Below are 18,460 nucleotides of genomic sequence, written 5' to 3'. Positions count from 1 at the left end.
GATCCAAATCTTTTTGAAAAAACGTAACCTGCCCCCTACCAGCTGAGCTGGAATGAGGGCCGCACCTTCATGTGGACTTAGAAGCTGGCTTTGCTTTTCTAGAAGGCTTGGATTTATTCCAGACTGGAGATGGTTTCCAAACTGAAACTGCTCCTGAGGATGAAGGATCAGGCTTTTGTTCTTTGTTGAAACGAAAAGAACGAAAAAGATTATTAGCCCTGTTTTTACCCTTAGATTTTTTATCCTGTGGTAAAAAAGTTCCTTTCCCACCAGTAACAGTTGAGATAATAGAATCCAACTGAGAACCAAATAATTTGTTACCCTGGAAAGAAATGGAAAGTAGAGTCGATTTAGAAGACATATCAGCATTCCAAGTTTTAAGCCATAAAGCTCTTCTAGCTAAAATAGCTAGAGACATAAACCTGACATCAACTCTGATAATATCAAAAATGGCATCACAGATAAAATTATTAGCATGTTGAAGAAGAATAATAATATTATGAGAATCATGATCTGTTACTTGTTGCGCTAAAGTTTCCAACCAAAAAGTTGAAGCTGCAGCAACATCAGCCAATGATATAGCAGGTCTAAGAAGATTACCTGAACACAGATAAGCTTTTCTTAGAAAGGATTCAATTTTCCTATCTAAAGGATCCTTAAACGAAGTACCATCTGACGTAGGAATAGTAGTACGTTTAGCAAGGGTAGAAATAGCCCCATCAACCTTAGGGATTTTGTCCCAAAATTCTAATCTGTCAGACGGCACAGGATATAATTGCTTAAAACGTTTAGAAGGAGTAAATGAATTACCCAATTTATCCCATTCTCTGGAAATTACTTCAGAAATAGCACCAGGAACAGGAAAAACTCCTGGAATAACCACAGGAGATTTAAAGACCTCAATTTCTAAAGCAATTAGTACTTCTTTAAGTAAAGAACGAATAAATTCCATTTTAAATAAATATGAAGATTTATCAGCATCAATCTCTGAGACAGAATCCTCTGAACCAGAAGAGTCATTAGAATCAGAATGATGATGTTCATTTAAAAATTCATCTGTATAAAGAGAAGTTTTAAAAGATTTTTTATGTTTACTAGAAGGAGGAATAACAGACATAGCCTTCTTGATGGATTCAGAAACAAAATCTCTTATGTTATCAGGAACATTCTGAGCATTAGATGTTGATGGAACTGCAACAGGTAATGGTACATTACTAAAGGAAATATCTGCATTAACAAGTTTGTCATGACAATTAATACAAACAACAGCTGGAGGAATAGCTACCAAAAGTTTACAGCAGATACACTTAGCTTTGGTAGTTCCAGCACCAGACAGCGATTTTCCTGAAGTATCTTCTGACTCAGATGCAACGTGAGACATCTTGCAATATGTAAGAGAAAAAACAACATATAAAGCAAAATTGATCAAATTCCTTAAATGACAGTTTCAGGAATGGAAAAAAATGCCAATGAACAAGCTTCTAGCAACCAGAAGCAAAGAAAAATGAGACTTAAATAATGTGGAGACAAAAGCGACGCCCATATTTTTTTAGCGCCAAATAAGACGCCCACATTATTTGGTGCCTAAATGCTTTTTGGCGCCAAAAATGACGCCACGTCCGGAACGCCGACATTTTTGAACGTCAAAAATGACGCAACTTCCGGCGACACGTATGACGCCGGAAACAGAAAAGATTTTTTGCGCCAAAAAAGTCCGCGCCAAGAATGACGCAATAAAATGAAGCATTTTCAGCCCCCGCGAGCCTAACAGCCCACAGGGAAAAAAGTCAAATTTTTAAGGTAAGAAAAATAATTGATTCAAGTGCATTATCCCAAATATGAAACCGACTGTCTGAAAATAAGGAATGTTGAACATCCTGAGTCAAGGCAAATAAATGTTTGAATACATATATTTAGAACTTTATAAACAAAGTGCCCAACCATAGCTTAGAGTGTCACAGAAAATAAGACTTACTTACCCCAGGACACTCATCTACATGTTTGTAGAAAGCCAAACCAGTACTGAAATCAGCAGAGGTAATGGTATATATATATAAGAGTATATCGTCGATCTGAAAAGGGAGGTAAGAGATGAATCTCTACGACCGATAACAGAGAACCTATGAAATAGACCCCGTAGAAGGAGATCACTGCATTCAAAATAGGCAATACTCTCCTCACATCCCTCTGACATTCACTGCACGCTGAGAGGAAAACCGGGCTCCAACCTGCTGCGGAGCGCATATCAACGTAGAATCTAGCACAAACTTACTTCACCACCTCCATAGGAGGCAAAGTTTGTAAAAACTGAATTGTGGGTGTGGTGAGGGGTGTATTTATAGGCATTTTAAGGTTTGGGAAACTTTGCCCCTCCTGGAAGGAATGTATATCCCATACGTCACTAGCTCATGGACTCTTGCTAATTACATGAAAGAAATTGGAATTCTGGCGACCCTTAGGTCTAGCCTTCTTGTCCTGAGGTAGGAAATATCCCTTTCCACCGGTAACTTCTGAAATGATCTCGGCCAGACCGGGACCAAATAAAGTATTATCTCTTAAAAGTTAAAAACAGAAGTTTGGACTTAGATGTTACATCCGCAGACCAAGATTTCAGCCACAGAGCTCTGCGAGCTAGAACCGCAAAGCTGGAAATTTTGGCTCCCAGAGACTTGCATGTTGGCATCACAGATAAAAGTATTAGCCAGTTTGAATGCCTTGATCCTATCCTGGATCTCCTCTATGGTAGTCTCCTCTGAAATTAGGTCGGACAAGGAGTCGCACCAATAAAAGGTTGCACCCGCAACTGTAGCAATACTTGCAACTGGTTGCCATTGTAAACCCTGATGAATATACAGCTTTCTTAAATAAGCTTCCACCTTCTTATCAATAGGGTCCTTAAAAGAGGAACTATCCTCAAAAGGGATAGTCGTTTTTTTAGCTAGAGTGGATATAGTAAGCGACAGGAAACATCTTCTTAAAAACAGGGGACGGGGAGATAGGAATCCCCGGTTTTCCCATTCCTGAGCTATAATGTCCGACATACAATCTGGAACTGGAAATGCCTCTACAGATGATACTTCAGAGGGGAGAGAAAAAATAGGTTTGTTTCCTGGTTGAATGCGGTTTTTCCCTTTCTGTGGAGTTATGAAAAAGGACTTAAATAATCTTGAAGCGGCAAGTGCAGAAAGTAAAATAAAAGTACAAGGCTTGTTTGGAGTTTTTAAAAGTCTGGTGCCCGCGAACAGCTTTTTCAAAAGAAGACCTAATCAGAAGAGCCTGGAGATTAAACAAGTTCTGAACGGATCAACTGTGTAAGCAAAAAACATAATTTATGCTTACCTGATAAATTTCTTTCTTTCTTTACACGATGAGTCCATGGATCATCATAATTACTATTGGGAATATCACTCCTGACCAGCAGGAGGCGGCAAAGAGCACCACAGCAAAGCAATTAAATACCACTCCCCTTACCCACAACACCCAGTCATTCGACCAGAGAGAAATGAGAAAGGAAGTAATATAAGGTGCAGAGGTGCCCGAGGTTTATGTAAAAATAAACGGTCAGAAAATACAGGGTGGGCCGTGGACTTGTGTCAAGAAATAAATACATTTATCAGGTAGGCATAAAAGGAAATGTATGCTTACCTGATAAATTGATTTCTTCTACGATACGAGTCCACGGATTTCATCCTTACTTGTGGGATATTATCCTCCTGCTAACAGGAAGTGGCAGAGCACCACAGCAGAGCTGTATATATAGTTCCTGCCTTCCCCCCCACCTCCAGTCATTCGACCGAAGGTTATAGGAAGAGAAAGGAAAAGCTGAAAGGTGCAGAGGTGACTGAAGTTGTAAATAATAACAAATATAATCTGTCTCAAAATGACAGGGAGGGCCGTGGACTCGTCGTATCGTAGAAGAAATCAATTTATCAGGTAAGCATAAATTTCCTTTTCTTCTACATGTTACGACGAGTCCACGGATTTCATCCTTACTTGTGGGATACAATACCAAAACAACAGGACACGGATGAAAGGGAGGGACAAGACAGAGACCTGAAAGGGAGGGACAAGACAGAGACCTAAACGGAAGGCACCACTGCTTGAAGAACTTTTCTCCCAAAAACAGCCTCAGAAGAAGCAAAAGTATCAAATTTGGAAAATTTGGAAAAAGTATGAAGGGATGACCAAGTTGCAGCCTTACAAATCTGTTCAACAGATGCATCGTTTTTAAAAGCCGATGTGGAAGTCACAGCCTTAGTGGAATGAGCCGTAATTCTTTCAGGAGGCTGCTGTCCAGCAGTCTCGTGTGCCAGGCGGATGATACTTCTCAGCCAAAAAGAAAGAGAGGTAGCCGTAGCTTTCTGACCCCTACACTTTCCAGAAAAAACAATGAAGATGATTGACGGAAATCCCTAGTTGCATGTAAGTAATACTTTAAGGCACGGACAACGTCCAAGTTATGTAACAGACGCTCCTTCTTGGAAGAAGGATTAGGACACAATGAAGGAACAATAATTTCCTGATTAATATTCTTATTCGAAACAACTTTAGGAAGGAATCCAGGTTTGGTATGCAAAACCACCTTATCAGAATGAAAAATGAGATAAGGCGAATCACACTAACACTGAAAGCTCAGAAACTCTTCGAGCAGAAGAAATAGCAACCAAAAACAGAACTTTCCAAATAATAATTTTATATCTATGGAATGTAAAGGTTCAAAAGGAACCCCTTGAAGAACTCAAAGAATTAAATTCAAACTCCAGGGAGGAGTAATTGGTCTAAATACAGGCTTAATTCTGGTTAGAGCCTGACAAAAAGACTGAACATCTGGCATATCTGCCAAACGTTTGTGAAACAAAATTGACAACGCAGAAATTTGTCCCTTTAAGGAACTAGCTAAGCCTTTTTCCAATCCTTCTTGGAGAAAAGACAGAATCCTAGGAATCCTAACTTTATTCCATGAGTAGCCCTTGGATTCACACCAATAAAGATATTTACGCCATATCTTATGATAGATCTTTCTAGTGACAGGCTTTCTAGCCTGTATCAAAGTACTGATAACAGAATCAGAGAATCCTCACTTCGATAAAATCAAGCGTTCAATCTCCACGCAGTCATCTGCAGAAAAGTTAGATTTGGATGTTGGAAAGGACCTTGAATGAGAAGGTCCTGTCTCAAAGGAAGTTTCCACGGTGGTAGTGAAGACATGTCCACTAGATCCGCATACCAAGTCCTGCGTGGCCACACAGGCGCTATCAGGATCACCGAAGCTCTCTCCTGTTTGATTCGAGCAATCACGCGTGGAAGGAGAGGAAACGGTGGAAACACATAAGCTAGGCTGAAAGACCAAGGCACTGCCAAGGCATCTATCAGTTCGGCCTGGGGATCCCTCGACCTGGATCCGTATCTCGGAAGCTTGGCATTCTGTCGTGATGCCATGAGATCCAATTCCGGTTTGCCCTATTGGAGAATCAATGAAGCAAATACCTCCGGGTGGAGTTCCCACTCCCCCCGATGAAAAGTCTGTCTGCTTAGAAAATCCGCCTTCCAGTTCTCTACTCCTGGGATGTGGATTGCTGACAGATGACAAAAGTGGGCCTCCGCCAAAGGGATTATCTTGGATACCTCTCTCATCGCTAAGGAACTCCTTGTTCCCCCTGATGATTGATATAGGCCACAGTTGTGATGTTGTCCGACTGGAACCTGATGAATTTGGCCGAAGCCAACTGAGGCCACGCCTGAAGCGCATTGAATATTGCTCTCAATTCCAGAAAATTGATTGGAAGTAGAGACTCCACCTGAGTCCAGACACCCTGAGCCTTCAGGGAATTCCAGACTGCACCCCAGCCCAGAAGGCTGGCACCCGTTGTCACTATCACCCACGAGGGTCTGCGGAAGCAAGTCCCCTGGGACAGATGATCCAGCGACAACCACCAAAGAGAATCCCTGGTTTCTTGATCTAGATTTATCTGAGGAGATAAATCTGCATAATCCCCATTCCACTGTCCGAGCATGCACAGCTGCAGCGGTCTGAAATGAAAATGAGCAAACGGAATGATGTCCATCACCGGTACCATTAATCCGATTACCTCCATACACTGAGCCACTGATGGCCGCGGAATGGACTGTAGTGCTCGGCAAGTATTTAGAATCTTTGACTTTCTGACCTCCGTCAGAAATATTTTCATGGCTATCGAGTCTATCAGAGTTCCCAAGAAAGGAACCCTTGTCTGTGGGACAAATGAACTTTTCTCTATGTTCACCTTCCAGCCGTGAGTTCTCAGAAAAGACAGCACTGTGTCCGTGTGAGATTTTGTCAGATGATATGTTGACGCCTGGATCAGAATATCGTCCAGATAAGGCGCCACCGCTATGCCTCGCGGTCTGAGAACCGCCAAAAGAGACCCTAGAACCTTTGTGAAGATTCTGGGTGCTGTGGCCAACCCGAAGGGAAGAGCCCCGAACTGATAATGTTTGTCCAAGAAGGCAAACCTTAGAAACTGATTATGATCCATGTGAATAGGAATATGAAGGTAAGCATCCTTCAAGTCCACGGTAGTCATATATTGACCCTCCTGGATCATTGGTAAAATTGTTCGAATTGTCTCCATCTTGAATGATGGAACTCAGAAATTTGTTTAGACACTTGAGGTCTAAGATGGGTCTGAACGTTCCCTCTTTTTGGGAACCACAAATAGGTTTGAGTAAAACCCCTGTCCCTGTTCCAATCTTGGAAATGGACAAATTACTCCCATGGTAAAAAGGTCTTTTACACAGCGTAAGAACGCCTCTTTTTTTATTTGGTTTGCAGACAATTTTGAAAGATGAAATCTCCCACTTGGGAGAAAATCCTTGAATTCCAATTGATAACCGTGGGTCACTATTTCTAGTGCCCAGGGGTCCTGAACATCTCTTGCCCAAGCCTGGGCAAAGAAAGAGTCTGCCCCCTACTAGATCCGGTCCCGGATCGGGGGCCGCCCCTTCATGCTGTCTTAGTAGCAGCAGCGGGCTTTTTGGATTGTTTACCTTTACTCCAGTTCTGGTTGGGTCTCCAGACTGACTTAGATTGGGTAAAATTTCCTTCCTGCTTTGTAGCAGAAGAGGAAACTGAGGGTCCTCCTTTAAATTTCCGAAAGGAACGAAAATTATTTTGTTTACCCCTCATCTTAACAGACTTATCCTGAGGTAGGGCATGGCCTTTACCTCCTGTAATGTCAGAAATGATTTCCTTCAATTCAGGCCCAAAAAGGGTCTTACCTTTAAAAGGAATAGCTAAAAGCTTAGTTTTTGATGAGACATCAGCAGACCAAGATTTGAGCCACAATGCTCTATGTGCTAGAATAGCAAATCCAGCATTCTTTGCCGCTAATTTAGCAATTTGAAAAGCGGCATTAGTAATAAAAGAATTAGCTAGCTTGAGAGCCTTAATTCTATCTAAGATGTCATCTAATGGGGTCTCAACCTTAAGAGACTCTTCTAGAGCCTCAAACCAAAAAGCTGCTGCAGTAGTTACTGGGACAATGCAAGCCGTAGGTTGTAAAAGAAACCCCTGATTAACAAATAATTTCTTTAGTAGACCCTCTAACTTCTCATCCATAGGGTCTTTGAAAGCACAACTGTCCTCAATGGGTATGGTTGTACGCTTAGCTAGGGTAGATATAGCTCCCTCCACCTTAGGGACCGTTTGCCATGAGTCCCGAATGGTATCTGATATGGGAAACATTTTCTTAAAATTAGGAGGGGGAGAAAACGGTATACCTGGTCTATCCCATTCCTTTCTAATAATTCCCGAAATTCTCTTAGGAACCGGAAAAACATCAGTGTAAGTAGGTACTTCTAGATATTTATCCATTTTACACAATTTCTCTGGTAGAATTACAATAGGGTCACAATCATCCAGAGTCGCTAAAACCTCCCTAAGCAACAGGCGGAGGTGTTCAAGCTTAAATTTAAAGGACATAGCGTCCGAATCTGTCTGAGGTAAAACATTCCCTGAATCTGAAATTTCACCCTCGGACAGTAATTCCCTGACCCCCAACTCAGAACACTGTGAGGGTACATCGGAAATAGATAATAAAGCATCAGAGGATTCAGTATTTACATTAATACCTGACCTACTGCGTTTACCCTGCAACACTGGTAATTTAGATCATACCTCTGAAAGGGTAGTTGACATAACTGCAGCCATCTCCTGCAGAGTAAAAGAATTAGACGCACTAGAAATACTTGGCGTCTCTTGTGTGGGCGTTAAAGGTTGTGACACTTGGGGAGAATTGGATGGCATATCCCGATTCTCTTTAGACTGAGAATCATCCTTAGGCACACTTTCCTGACCTAATATATGGTCTTTACAATGTAAGGCTCTTTCAGTACAAGAGTTACACAATGTTAGAGGGGGTTGCACAATAGCTTCTAAACAATGAGATTCACATTCCTCAATGTCAGACATGTTGAACAGACTAGTAATAACCACAAAAGTCGTTTAAACACTTATTTATTGCTTAAAATAAACTTTAGAAAAAAACGTGTACTGCGCCTTTAAGAAAGAAAAAGTGAACAATTTTTCCAAAATGCTTAAATAACGTTAAATTAACTCTAAATCTAACTCTAAAATCGTTGGTTCATCCAAAAATTACTGCACCCAGACGTAAAGGCAGAAATAAGGCTCTTAAAGGGACAGTAAACCATAAAAAAATGTTATATAATTCTGCACATAGTGCAGAATTATATAACATTATAATAGCGCAAACATTGTAAAACCAAATTTCCCCTTTGAATTTAAAAAATAACTGCTGTTTTACAGACCCGCTCTCTGTGATCTTCTGAGCGGGTCTGTTTTTTTCTAACAGCGCATCGGGCCAGCTGTATAGTCACAGCCCGGCCCGACCGCGCCATAGCACTAAGTGCAGCTCGCTCCTGCTCTGTCAGACAGCAGGAGCGAGCTGCACTTAGTCTTATGGCGCATCGGGCCAGCTGTATAGTCACAGCCCGGCCCGACCGCGCCATAGCACTAAGTGCAGCTCGCTCCTGCTCTGTCAGACAGCAGGAGCGAGCTGCACTTAGTGCTATGGCGCGGTCGGGCTGGGCTGTGACTATACAGCTGGCCCGATGCGCTGTTAGAAAAAAACAGACCCGCTTAGAAGATCACAGAGAGCGGGTCTGTAAAACAGCAGTTATTTTTTAAATTCAAAGGGGAAATTTGGTTTTACAATGTTTGCGCTATTATAATGTTATATAATTCTGCACTATGTGCAGAATTATATAACTTTTTTTTATGGTTTACAGTCCCTTTAAAGTACTAAGAACAACAATTTGTCAAAAATACCCTCTGCACCTCACCACAGCTCTTCTGTGGTGCCTACCTGCCCCCAGGGTACTTCGAAACAACTTTCCAACACTAAAGACCAGCTTGCACAACCAGGAGCCACCGGAGTTACTGCTTGCTGCTGCCTAGCCTGAAGGAAGTGCGCATCTGAGCGCGTGAAAATAAGCTCCGCCCCTTAACCCCTTAAGGACCAGCGACGTACCCTGTATGTCGCTGGCCTTTTTTTGGGACTTGATTGTTTTACAGCGTGGTCTTGCCACCAGCGTTGGGACTGCTCTATTCCACAAAGCCTGCTAGAGGGAGTGCATTAATAGCGTGTTCTTGCTAGACTTGTGCTATTATGTCCTGAAAAAAACCGTAACAACCAGTGACATACAGGGTACATTGTGGTCTTTAAGGGGTTAAGGTCGATGCCGGACTAGGCCCAAACACAACCGCATGGGAAAGTGGTTTTACACCTAAGTTATTCACAACACAGTATAACCCCTCAAACACACCATTAACCAAATAGGTTTTAATGTTAAAAAACAAAACAAAACGGAATGTATCGTTTTTCTTTGCCTCTCCCATGTCACATAATGCCCATAGTCAACCATTTATAAATAAAATCTAGGGATCCAGTAATACCCCTCTTGTTAAAATAGGATTACTGCTTACCCCATTCCCATACAGGAAAATAAATGCCAGCCAGTTCTGATATACCAAGTCTCCTCAGAAGAAAAAGGCTGCACATACCTTAATGCTGCTTGTAGCATGAAACCGGTCTCCACACTGAAGATGTCTCATGGTTACCTTCAGAAGTCTTGTGGGAACCAGCATGGATCTTAGTTACAACTGCTAAGATCATCAACCTCAGGGCAGAAATCTTCTTCCATATCCCCCTGAGGAAAATAGTACTCACCGGTACCATTTAAAATAAAAAACTTCTTGATTGAAGAAACTAAAACTAACACCTCACTTTACCATGTCTTCCTAGTATAACACAGGCAAAGAGAATGACTGGAGGTGGGGGGGGGTGGGGGGGGAAGGCAGGAGCTATATATACAGCTCTGCTGTGGTGCTCTTTGCCACTTCCTGTTAGCAGGAGGATAATATCCCACAAGTAAGGATGAAATCCGTGGACTCGTCGTATCTTGTAGAAGAAATTATGTTTTCTTTCTAATGACACGATGAGTCGACGGATCATCATAATTACTATTGGGAATCAATACCCAAGCTAGAGGACACGGATGATAAGGGAGGGACAAGACAGGTAACCTAAACGGAAGGCACCACTGCTTGAAGAACCTTTCTCCCAAAAGAGGCCTAAGCCAAGGCAAAAAATCAAACTAATATAATTTAGAAAAAACTGTTCCACAGAGGCCTCATTTTTGAAGGCCTGAGAAGGACACCACCTCAGTGGAGGGGGCTGAAATACTCTCAGGAGGCTATTATCCAGTAGGCTAATGAGCCCTATGATTAACACTTCGCAACCAGAGAAGAAAAAGTGGAAGAAGCTTTCCGGCATTTATGTTTATCCAGAAAAAAACAAAGCAATGCAGAAGACTGACAACGTTCCTGAGAAAGTAGATAAAATGCTTGGGCCTGCACAACATCTAGGATGTGCAACAACCTATCTTCCTGAAAAAAAGGAATAGGACAGAGAAAAAGAACACCTTCCTGAATAAAACTTCTGTCCGAAAAGGACCCTAGAAAGAAAACCAAACATGGTACAGAGAACTGCCTTATCTGTCAGAAATACAAGATAAGGAGAACCACACTGCCAAGCTGAGAGACCGGAACTCTATGAACAGAAATCTTGACTTTCAACTTACAGAGCAACAAAGTTTACAACTAAAGCATCGCAGGAAACCATCCTCAAAAAGGGGAAACAGGGTAAATGTGTTGGAATGGCCTAGTCAAAGCCCAGACCTCAATCCAATAGAAAATCTGTGGTCAGACAAAGATTGCTGTTCACAAGCGCAAACCATCCAACTTGAAGGAGCTGGAGCAGTTTTGCAAGGAGGAATGGGCAAAAATCCCAGTGGTAAGATGTGGCAAGCTCATAGACTTACCCAAAGCAACTTGGAGGTGCGATTGCCGCAAAAGGTGGCTCTACAAAGTATTGACTTTAGGGGTGGTGAATAGTTATGCACATTGACTTTTTGTGTTATTTTGTCCTATTTGTTGTCTGCTTCACAATAAATAATAATAAATAAAAAAAACCCATCTTTAAAGTTGTGGGCATGTTCTGTAAATTAAATGATGCAAATCCTCAAACAATCCATGTTAATTCCAGGTTGTGAGGCAACAAAACACGAAAAATGCCAAGGGGGGTGAATACTTTTGCAAGGCATTGTACCTGTGGATCCAGCTGCCAGGCAGGGAAAAGCTTCTTAGGTGAGACAGATTCACCAACTTCTGATAGGGACCTGTAGAAAAAGTAAAAGAGTAATCAACCCTGGTTTTCTATAAAGGGGTAGCATTGGTGTTAGAAGTTAAGCAAAGACCACCTCGCCATCTTCTAACTGCTAAAAGACAACATTACTCTTACTAAAGAGAATTACATGGACACAGCATAGCCCTAATCCTTGCTTGCAGGGAAAAGTACCCATTAAAGGATTAAATATCTTCAGACAGCATCTTCACACATCCTCCCGATGATAAAGGAAAATAATAACTAGGGATTATGGGAAGTAGGAGTGATACTTAATAGCTCTGCTGAGGTGTTCTTTGCCTCCTCCTGGTGGCCAGGAGTTGAATTCCCACTAGTAATTGGAATGGATTTGTGGACTCTCCATGCCATTGGAAAGAAATGGGATTTTTTTTTTTTTTGAGTAAACTGTCCCTTTAAAGAAATTGGTAAACTCTACCTCTTTTTAAAATCATATCCGGAACGTTAGTAATATTTTAGATGGAGTTTAATTCAACAGATGTAATTAAGTTGTGCTAGAACTTACTTTTTAATATGGATATAAAATATCCCACTCTCCTCCTCCCACTTCAAAAGTAAATTTTTCTGTGAGCTAATGGTTTGAATTGTTCTACAATCAGCGCTCTGCCTATATCAAAAGTGCCATATCGGGAGAGCGCTGATTGGACTACAATACAAACCTTTAGCTCACAGAAAAATTGAATTTTGAATTGGGTGGCGGAGCGTGGGGAATTTGAATTTCATATCTATATTAAAAAGCAAGTTATAGCACATCTTCATTACAACTGATGAATTAAACTCCAATCTAGAATATCATTAACATTCTGGATCTGGTTTTAAAAAGGGCAGAGTCTGCCATCACTTTAAGTATTTACTTGTATACTACATACTAAGTTTATATATTTTAGGATTTATCTTGAAAAATAGTCTGGGTATCCTGACCGATTATTTTTGTCGTACAAGAGAGTGAGTTTTATTCTTTTTGAAGCAGAGTCCTTACTGATCAGCAGTCTTCTCATGTTGTCAAAAATCCTTCAAAGGCGGCAGCCTGCATAAAAGAATTGAGGATATGGGAATAATTAATCCCAGTACCAGTGTCGCCTCTGGGTCAAGTGTTTTACCCCAATGTGTTCATTGTCCAAAGGGATTTACAGTCCTTTCCTAGACTTAACAGCACTAAACATGTTTAACAGTGTACACACTTGTATAATGGGAAGATTTCGCACAATTTTTTCCTTAAATCAAGGAGGGTCAATTTATGGCTACTATAGACCTCAAGGATGCATATCTGTGCATCACTATATGCAGGGATCACTTTCGGTTCCTGAGGTTTGCATATCTGCAAAACACTGCCAATTTGCCACTCTGTGTTGGGTACAATCTTGGCGGTGATCAGAATTTCAGTTGCACCGTATATAGACAACATACTATTGGAAGACTATTCCCTGTCACTAACTATTGCTCATACTCACAAGATTGTCTTCCTTCAATACCATGTACCGCAAAAGCTTATATCCTGCTATAAGGGTAGCATTTATAGGAGTCATAATAGACTTAATTATCCTGACAGAACTTCACTAAATAAAGATTCAGAGGGTGTGTCTCTCCCTACAAAGGGCTCCATTTCCATCAGTAACTCAGTGCATGGAGGTGGTAGGTCTTATGGCACTTCAAACGCATTTCCTTTTGCCCCTCTTCACTTGAGACCCCTTTATTTGTCTATGCAACCCTCAGTGGTCAAATATTTATCTACATTTGAATCAACTGATTGCTTTGGATTTTTGCGTCAATCTTTTTTTTAGGGACACAGTCTTTCTTTGAGTTTTGGAAAATCCTTACTTCATCATTCATTGAATATTGTACCAACAGACGCCAGTCTCTCAGGCTGGGGGAGTCTGGATTTCTTCCTAATTGTGATTGTTTATACTTTATTGCAAATCTGTTAAATAAAAAAATAATGTTTCTTCATTATGCTCAGATCCTGCCAACTCTAAGGAGCGACTATTACATAATCTTGATGAAGCCAGGGATTTAAAATTCTATCCACAAGCTACTAAAGATTTCAGACAAACATCTAGTTTGTTTGTTCACTACTCTGGGACTCCTAAGGGGGAAGAAAGCTACTAAGGTAGTGTTGGCCTCTTGGCTCAAGCAGGTAATTCACAAGGTGGGAAATTCACCTCCTAGGTATATTACAGCTCTTTCTACAAGAGCAGTTGCAACATCGTGGGCTTTTAAAAATGATGCATCTTTGTAGCAGATATGCAAAACTGCAACATGGTCTTTTTCTGCTTAATTTTTCAAAATGTTATTGCTTTAAAGTTTTTCCTTCTTCGCAAGCAGCTTTTGGCAGGATAGTCCTTCAGGCCGCAGTGTCAGCTAAATAGGAACTGGCATAAAAAAAACCTGGACTGTGGACCATCATTTTTTGAAATAAATAAATATATGCTTACTTGATAAAGTCTTTTCTTTCGGAATGATGATGATGGCCCACAGGCCCCGACCCATTTAAATTTTTGGGCGATCGTTCTAATGACACCTCTAAAGACAATGCTTTGTCTTTCCTACTTAAATGTTTCCTATTCTGTACTTGGCTATACGATAAACTAAGAGGGATTTTAAGCTCGGATATGGGTTCTTGACCTCCTCCTAGTGGCAGGAAATAAAACCATATGCTATGGAGGACTGTGGACCATCATTCCAAAAGAAAATGCATCAAATAAGCATACATTTTATTTTGCAATTAAATATGCAGATTTAATTATTTATTCACAACTTATATTTTCCATAAGTGAGATATAGGCAACAATCAAATATCAAGTAAGTCAATGTTAAACTTGTTAAAACAACCTGATGTTCTTGAATAGCGCTGAATAATAAATACATAAATTATATATTACCTTTATTAAACACAGGTTGCGGTTTCCCTTCCAGCTTGTCCACATCAGTTTCAACTAAAGGTATTTTTGTGTCATCATATGCAATAACTTCCCTAAAAGAATTTATAAATAAAGAAATAAAACTTCACTTTTAAATATTTTTGAAGCTTCGACCAAAAAGGAAATTTATGCTTACCTGATAAATTGATTTCTTCTAAGATAAGATGAGTCCACGGATTCATCCATTACTTGTGGGATATTATCCTTCTCCCTTAACTCCACACCCCATTCTACCAAAGGTATTGGAAGAAAAAATAGAAACTAAAAGGTGCAGAGGTGACTGAAGTTTTAAACAAAAAAATATAATCTGTCTTAAAATTGACAGGGCGGGCCGTGAACTCATTGTATCTTAGAAGAAATCAATTTATCAGGTAAGCATAAATTTCCTTTTCTTCTATAAGATACGACGAGTCCATGGATTCATCCATTACTTGTGGGATACAATACCAAAGCTACAGGACACGGATGAACGGGAGGGACAAGACAGATACCTAAACAGAAGGCATCACTGCTTGAAGAACTTTTCTCCCAAAAATAGCCTCAGAAGAAGCAAAAGTATCAAATTTGTAAAATTTGGAAAAGGTATGAAGGGAAGACCAAGTCGCAGCCTTACAAATCTGTTCAACAGAAGCATCGTTTTTAAAAGCCCATGTGGAAGCCACCGCTCTAGTAGAATGAGCAGTAATTCTTTCAGGAGGCTGCTGTCCAGCAGTCTCGTATGCCAAACGGATGATGCTTTTCAGCCAAAAAGAGAGAGAGGTAGCCGTAGCTTTTTGACCTCTACGCTTTCCAGAATAAACAACAAACAGAGAAGATGTTTGACGGAAATCCTTGGTTCTTGCAAGTAAAACTTCAAGGCACGAACCACGTCCAAGTTATGTAACAGACGCTCCTTCTTAGGAGGATTAGGACACAATGAAGGAACAACAATTTCCTGATTAATATTCTTATTTGAAACAACCTTAGGAAGGAATCCAGGTTTAGTACGCAAAACCACCTTATCAGAATGGAATATAAGATAAGGCGAGTCGCATTGTAACGCAGATAGCTCAGAAACTCTTCGAGCAGGAGAGATAGCAACTAAAAACAGAACTTTCCAAGATAAAAGTTTAATATCTATGGAATGCATGGGTTTAAACGGAACCCTTTGAAGAACATTAAGAACTAAATTCAAACTCCAAGGCGGAGTAACAGGTTTAAACACAGGCTTAATTCTAACCAAAGCCTGACAAAACGACTGAACGGCTGGGACATCTGCCAGACGCTTGTGTAGTAAGATTGACAAAGCAGAAATCTGTCCCTTTAAGGAACTAGCTGATAACCCCTTCTTCAATCCTTCTTGGAGAAAAGACAAAATCCTAGGAATCCTGATCTTACTCCATGAGTAGCCTTTGGATTCGCACCAATAAAGAAATTTACGCCATATCTTATGATAAATTTTCCTAGTGACAGGCTTCCGAGCCTGAACCAAGCTATCAATGACCGACTCAGAGAATCCCTGCATAGAATCAAGCGTTCAATCTCCAGGCAGTCAGCTCCTGTTTGATTCTTGCAATCAGACGAGGAAGGAAAAGGCGAAAACACATAAGCCAGGTTGAACGACCAAGGTACTGCTAGAGCATCTATCAGTACTGCTTGAGGATACCTTGATCTGGACCCGTAACGAGGAAGTTTGGATTTCTGACGAGATGCCATCAGATCCAATTCCGATGTGCCCCATTGAAGAATCAATTTTGCAAACACCTCCGGATGGAGTTCCCACTCCCCCGGATGAAAAGTCTGATGACTTAGAAAATCCGCTTCCCAGTTCTCCACACCTGGGATATATATTGCTGATAGATGGCAGAAGTGAGTCTCTGCCCATTGAATTATTTTGGAAACATCTATCATCGCTAGAGAACTCTTTGTTCCCCCTTGATTGATATATGCTACAGTCGTGATATTGTCCGACTGGAATCTTATGAATTTGGCCGAAGCCAGCTGAGGCCACGCTTGAAGCGCGTTGAATATCGCTCTCAGTTCCAGAATATTTATAGGTAGTAAGGACTCCTCCTGAGTCCACACACCAGACTGCACCCCAGCCGAAGAGGCTGGCGTCCGTCGTCACTATGACCCACGCTAGCCTGCGGAAGCACATTCCCTGGGACAGATGATCCTGTGACAACCACCAAAGAAGAGAGTCTCTGGTCTCTAGATCCAGATTTATCCGCGGAGATAAATCCGCATAATCCCCATTCCATTGTCTAAGCATGCACAGCTGCAGTGGTCTGAGATGTAAGCGAGCAAACGGAACTATGTCCATTGCCGCAACCATTAGTCCAATTACCTCCATACACTGAGCCACTGATGGCCAAGGAATGGAATGAAGTGCTCGGCAAGTGGTTAAGATCTTTGATTTTCTGAACTCCGTCAGAAAAATCTTCATGACTACCGAGTCTATCAGAGTTCCTAAGAATGGAACCCTTGTCAGAGGAACAAGTGAACTCTTTTTTTATGTTCACCTTCCACCCATGAGTTCTTAGAAAAGCCAACACGATGTCTGTGTGAGATTTGGCTAGATGGTAAGTTGACGCCTGAATCAAAATATCGTCCAGATAGGGCGCCACTGCTAAGCCCCGCGGCCTTAGAACCGCCAGAAGGGACCCTAGCACCGTTGTGAAAATTCTGGGAGCTGTGGCCAACCCGAAAGGCAGGGCCACAAACTGGTAATGTTTGTCCAGGAAGGCAAACCTGAGGAACCGATGATGATCTTTGTGGATAGGAATGTGAAGATATGCATCCTTCAAATCCACGGTGGTCATGTATTGACCCTCCTGAATCATAGGTAAAATTTTTCGAATAGTCTCCATCTTGAACGATGGGACTCTGAGAAATTTGTTTAGAGTTTTGAAATCTAAAATCGGTCTGAAGGTTCCCTCTTTTTTGGGAACCACAAACATATTGGAGTAAAACCCCTGCCCTTGCTCTACTTTTGGAACTGGGCAGATTACACCCATGGTATATAGGTCTTCTACGCAGTGTAAGAACGCCTCTCTTTTTGTCTGGTTTACAGACAAACATGAAAGATGAAATCTCCCCTTTGGGAGAGAATCTTCGAATTCTAGGCGATACCCCTGGGTCACAATTTCTAATGCCCAGGAATCCTGAACGTCTCTTGCCCAAGCCTGAGCGAGGAGAGAAAGTCTGCCCCCTACTATATCCGGTCCCGGATCGGGGGCTACCCCTTCATGCTGTCTTGGTAGCAGCAGCGGGCTTTTTAGCCTGTTTACCTTTATTCCAAGTCTGGTTAGGTCTCCAGACTGACTTGGATTGAGCAAAGTTCCCCTCCTGCTTGGAAGCTGATGAGGAAGTAGAGGGACCGCCTTTAAAGTTTGAAAGGAACGAAAATTATTCTGTTTGGTCCTCATTTTAATCGTCTTGTCCTGAGGAAGGGCATGACCTTTACCTCCAGTAATGTCAGAAATAATCTCCTTTAGTTCAGGCCCGAATAGGGTCTTACCCTTAAAAAGGGAATAGCTAAGAGCTTTGATTTGGATGACACATCAGCAGACCATGACTTCATCCATAACGCTCTGTGCGCTAAAATGGCAAAGCCTGCATTCTTAGCCGCCAGTTTAGCCATTTGGAAAGCGGCATCTGTAATAAAAGAATTTGCTAGCTTGAGAGCCTTAATTCTATCCAAAATATCCTCTAATGGGGTCTTAACCTTAAGAGACTCCTCCAGAGCCTCAAACCAAAAAGCTGCTGCTGTAGTTACTGGAACAATGCACGCTATAGGTTGCA

The 18,460-nt window shown here is 41.4% G+C and overlaps 1 protein-coding gene across 1 annotated transcript in view; it reads right to left on the bottom strand.

The window, feature by feature from the left end:
* PUS7 (pseudouridine synthase 7) overlaps positions 1-18,460 on the bottom strand; it is a 279,628-nt gene that overhangs the window by 25,117 nt on the left and 236,051 nt on the right. The window contains exon 15 of the mRNA XM_053716557.1: positions 14,639-14,730. Within this exon, the coding sequence (XP_053572532.1) occupies positions 14,639-14,730 (92 nt within the window). The remainder of the gene's footprint in view (positions 1-14,638; positions 14,731-18,460) is intronic.

The sequence above is a fragment of the Bombina bombina genome, chromosome 6, assembly GCF_027579735.1.
Source record: "Bombina bombina isolate aBomBom1 chromosome 6, aBomBom1.pri, whole genome shotgun sequence".
Taxonomy (NCBI): Eukaryota; Metazoa; Chordata; class Amphibia; order Anura; family Bombinatoridae; genus Bombina; species Bombina bombina.
The sequence above is the reverse complement of the archived record's forward strand: the minus strand, read 5'-3'. Positions and strand labels throughout refer to the sequence as shown.